The 4,634-nt window shown below is 37.4% G+C and overlaps 1 protein-coding gene across 1 annotated transcript in view; it reads left to right on the top strand.

The window, feature by feature from the left end:
• The window catches only part of LOC107715574 (raftlin-like), a 22,113-nt gene extending 19,206 nt beyond the window's left edge, over positions 1 to 2,907 (top strand). The window contains exons 6-7 of the mRNA XM_016521717.1: positions 220 to 295; positions 1,485 to 2,907. Of these exons, the coding sequence (XP_016377203.1) occupies positions 220 to 295; positions 1,485 to 1,970 (562 nt within the window). The 3' untranslated portion in view covers positions 1,971 to 2,907. The remainder of the gene's footprint in view (positions 1 to 219; positions 296 to 1,484) is intronic.
• The last annotated feature ends 1,727 nt before the right edge of the window (positions 2,908 to 4,634 follow it).

Genomic DNA, 4,634 nt, shown 5'->3' with positions numbered 1-4,634 from the left:
CATGTGTGTGTGTGTGTGTGTGTGTGTGTGTGTGTATACAACTTTTGTAATATAAAAAAAAAATACTAATAATAATTTTAATCAATTTTTGGCCCTTCGTAGAAAAAAGTTTGGGCACTTTTGGTCAAGATGATTGGACCTGAAACAAGCAGTTTGATCATTATTGAAGTATAATCATACCTAGATCACTAACTGAACTGTTTCCTCTCTCTCATCCAGTGATGGCAGTTTGGCCGCCAAGCAGATCGTTTTCCTCCAGAGACCAGTGCTGCCTCGCAAGAAGAAGGAATCCAAGGTGTGTAACCTCTTATTCCAGCCGCATTACTGACATACTGCTGTCAAACACACACACACACAGTTAATATCATATTCCTCTCATTCTCTCTGCTTCTTGGCTAAAAACATCTACGTAGTTTGTGTTAGCAGCCAAAGTCACACACCAAGTGTTTTTACAGGGTTCAGTGCAGGCGTCAGGCATTTCTTTAAAGCTCCACATAAAATGGAGCAGAAAGCACAAGACGCTTGAACAGAACAATGCATAATTTAAACAAAGATTTAGCTCCATGTCACTTCAAAGAAAACCAGAGCGAGTGTGTGTATAGCGGGTGTTACTGCGTGTTTGGCTTTCCTGATGATATTTACTTGCACGCCAGTGTTGTCTTTTAACATTTTTTGGGAAGAAAGGGCCAATGCAAATGAACTGTGCTAAGCTTTAATCAACCCGCCACACTTGTCATCATCAGTTGTATATGTAATTCAGTATGTGAATTTGTATTCGCAACCATAACAAACTGATGTGAGAATCTAAATGCACTTTTTCCGAAAATAAAAAATTTCACATGGCATACATCTCACGCATCTTGTGGTTGCACGAGGACACCACAGCTTTGTGTGTACTGCTTTTATATAAGCATTATCTCATCTCACATATTCATAAGTGCAATACAGCAACAATCAGGTTTTGAGCATTTACAAATCACAATGATCTGTACTCTACTTGAAGGAAACAGGGTTAGAAACTAAAGTTAAGAAATAGTTTATGCAAATGAAAGCCAGAAAAGTGGCAGGGGGCAGCCAATCACTGTGAGAAGAGCCAGTGGCGTCTGTCATTAACGTTTCTACTGCTGGACTTTCAGTGCTTAAATGGATAAACATGGATTTATTGTGGGTTTGTTTAACATTGATGATGCCTGTTTGTTATTTGAAGAGGTTTACTAAGGGTTAAAAAAAGATTAAATCATGTGATTATATTTAATTCAGATTTAGAACAAGACAGCAGGTAAACAGAATTTTGCTCAAAAGTAAATTTTGTATTTATCATGGAAGCAGTGATTCATTAAATGATGATCAAATGATGAAACAGCATTACAACCAAGTATACTTTTGCTATTTTAAAGAGGCAATTCATTAAATATTTACCCGCATCTCATTATCTTTCCATAAAAAAAAGTATTAAAACTCTCTGTCAACGTTTTCGGTTTCAGAAAGTCATCTTTAAAGCACGGAACAAGTCCAACAAGAACTCGGTCAAAGACGCACCAAAGAACAAGAAGAAGAAAGACTCCACGTCCACCGTAGAGAAAGAGATAAGTGATCAAAAGCAATGTGATGGAGCCGAGAAGAGCGCTGAAGAGACAAATACAAGTGTGAATGAACGACGGGAGGAAAACCAGAATAATGAGGCTGATGCTGAAGTGCAGAGTGAACAGAAAGAGGACAGAGAGGAAGGGAACGAGACACAGGAAGGGACAGTCGGAGCAGGCAGGGAAAAACAAGAAGCGGTGGGCAGAAATAGCGAGAGAGACGGAAATGCTAAGGATGAGGTAGATGTTAAAGAGGAAGAGCGTAGTGTGAAAGCAGAAGCTGAAATGGGGTCGTGTCAAGACAAGGCCTCACCTACAGCACAAGAAACAGGACGACAGGACGATGAGGTGGACAAACAGGAAGACAGCTCAGCCAATCAGGATTGAGGACGCACTCACACCCACCAGGCCAATGGAAGTGGACCTTTATGAATGTTCTAATTGCTACGCTGCAAAAAATCACTTTGCTGATCGATATTTTATCTTGTTTTCCAGTATCGAAACTAAAGGCTAAACATGTCTTGTTTTATTGATCTTTAGATACTCAAGACGAAAGTGTAGCTTACGGTTTCAGACAGGTAAACTGTCATGCAAACACCTCACCTGACATTTCCACCTCTTGTAACCAATGCTGAACATTTAACTCACCGCTGGTGAGCGGGCGATAACATCCCTTCCCCATCAATGAGCCGAAAGGACTCCGGTATCCAGGAAGAGGGAGGAGAGATGGGAAGAGATTGTTATCGGTAAATGCACTGGATGGGAAAACCACATTAATATTTACTCAATGAGCCCAGAGGGCCGAGACAGACTCGAAGACAGCATCTCAGACGCGCTCCGAGGAGAAGGTTACTGTTGCGAGAAGCAATCTATTGTAATGTAAGGTGCATTTGTTTGTGTATGTTTTTGTTTACGTTTATATGAATATTTCATATCACCGTCCAAACGAAAGGGTCAGCTTCTCGAAATTTAAGAGGAGATTCACAACCTGGTAGAGAATCATACTGGGAATATTTCTATTAAGTTCGTTGTGCAATAGGGGCAACTTTTTATTGGTTTGGTTGTTGGCATTCAGAGCGTATCCACCGCTGGTTTAAAGGAATAACTCGCACAGAAATAAAAATTCTGTCATTATTTACTCACCCTCATGTTGTTTCAAATATGTATGACTTCATTCCATGGGAAAAGTGAATGAAGACTGGGGCTGTTGTATGGAAACCCATTTCTGCCACGTGAGAAAAAAAAAGAATGCATTAGTAAATCAAAATTCATGATTATGAGACAAAAATTCAAAATCATAACACACTAAATCATAATTATGAGATAAAGAGTAGAAATTGACATAAAATGTCGACACTGAAAAGATAAAAAGTCATAATTATGACATAAAAAGTCATCATAAGTCATTATTTAACTTTTTATCCCATAATTTTGACTTATGTCACAATTTCAGCTTATCTCATTATTATTTAGTATGTCATATGTTTGACTTTTTATCTCGTAATTATGTCTTATATCAATTTTAACCTTTTATCTCACAATTTTTATTTTATTTTATTTTATTATTTTTTTAAATTATGATTTACCTGCAGAAATGGGCTTCTATAATTTTGAGCGCCATAGAAGCATCAGAAAAGTAGTCCATCTAATTAAAAATATATTATTTTACGCTTATTAGAATATTGTATTGTTAGCCACAAGCTTAATTTAATTATCCACTGAATGCTTTGTGCAAAAAAATAAAAGGAGATTAAATGATGACAGAATTATCATTTATAGGGTGTATTATTGCTTTTAAAAGAGGCAGATGGCATAATAAGTGTCTGTTTGGGCTTCAGTTTACTTTTACATGGAGACAATCTGCTCTAGCTCTAATAGAAACATTTTCAACTTTGCTCTCAGAGGCAATAAAGCATCATAAGTGATTTTGTTTGAGAAAGTCAACACCAGAAAGATGATATACGCTCATGAATAGATCATTTCCCTGTTTTAATTAGCAGATGACTAAGGGGCCGTTCACACAGGACAACAGAGCGCCACAGAAGGTGCGTTTAAATGCACATTAACTCCCAGACACTTGCTAATGTTCACCTCAAGATGCTCATTCTGCCCCCTGATTCATCTGATGGCCATGCTTTAAAACAGACAGCGGTTTGATTTGTAACTAATGAGTCAACGTGAAATCAAAATCAACTCTGTTTTGCTAAAAATACATCAAATTACAGAAATAAACTTGTAAAAATCATGGCACGGATGCGCACATATGTGCATACTGCATACACTCTAAAAAATGCTGGGTTAAATATAACCCAGCGCTGGGTTAAAAAGGGACAAACCCAGCTATTGGGTTGTTTTGACCCAGCGGTTGGGTTCAAAACAACCCAACCGCTGAGTCAAAACAACCCAATAGCTGGGTTTGTCCCTTTTTAACCCAGCATTTTTTAGTGTAGGCCGAAATGAAAAAAAGACAGAAATGGTAGAAACATTTTTTTTTTAGAATATTTCACTGCACAGAATTCATAAAGATACTGACAGTTTTTATTATGAAAATCACATTTTCTGAGGAGGATATAATATGAGTGAAACTTCACGGTGTTATTATACAGAATGCCGTCGATTTTCAATTTGCATAAGAAAATAAATGGATACGTGGATAATCCGTAACAGAATGTTGTGCTGGGATAGAGGGGTTATTTCATGACAATGATTTTATTACCCTGATCTTCTGGGATGATTCAGATTTAAAGTGAACAACAGAAAATGAGGACGGTCGACGGGATAATGCGGTTACAGGTTCACGCGGTTCTTCGGTTTTTATTAATGAAGCGAATGTCTTGTATTTTAGAAATCAGATCCCTTAATCCAGCAGAATCACAAGACTATGATTTCAGATAGAAAATATTATCCTGTCTGACTCGTGGTTTAGGCTTTTCATAGAAATGAATATTAAAGTATTATTTGACGTATTACTTTTCCGATAAACAACAACTGGGTAACACGTCGTGTTTTTATATCAGAATAGGCCAAAAAGCATTTAGACACTTAAAGGTG

This window comes from Sinocyclocheilus rhinocerous, unplaced genomic scaffold (genome assembly GCF_001515625.1).
Source record: "Sinocyclocheilus rhinocerous isolate Xijiao unplaced genomic scaffold, SAMN03320098_v1.1 scaffold2165, whole genome shotgun sequence".
In the NCBI taxonomy this organism is placed as follows: Eukaryota; Metazoa; Chordata; class Actinopteri; order Cypriniformes; family Cyprinidae; genus Sinocyclocheilus; species Sinocyclocheilus rhinocerous.
The sequence above is the reverse complement of the archived record's forward strand: the minus strand, read 5'-3'. Positions and strand labels throughout refer to the sequence as shown.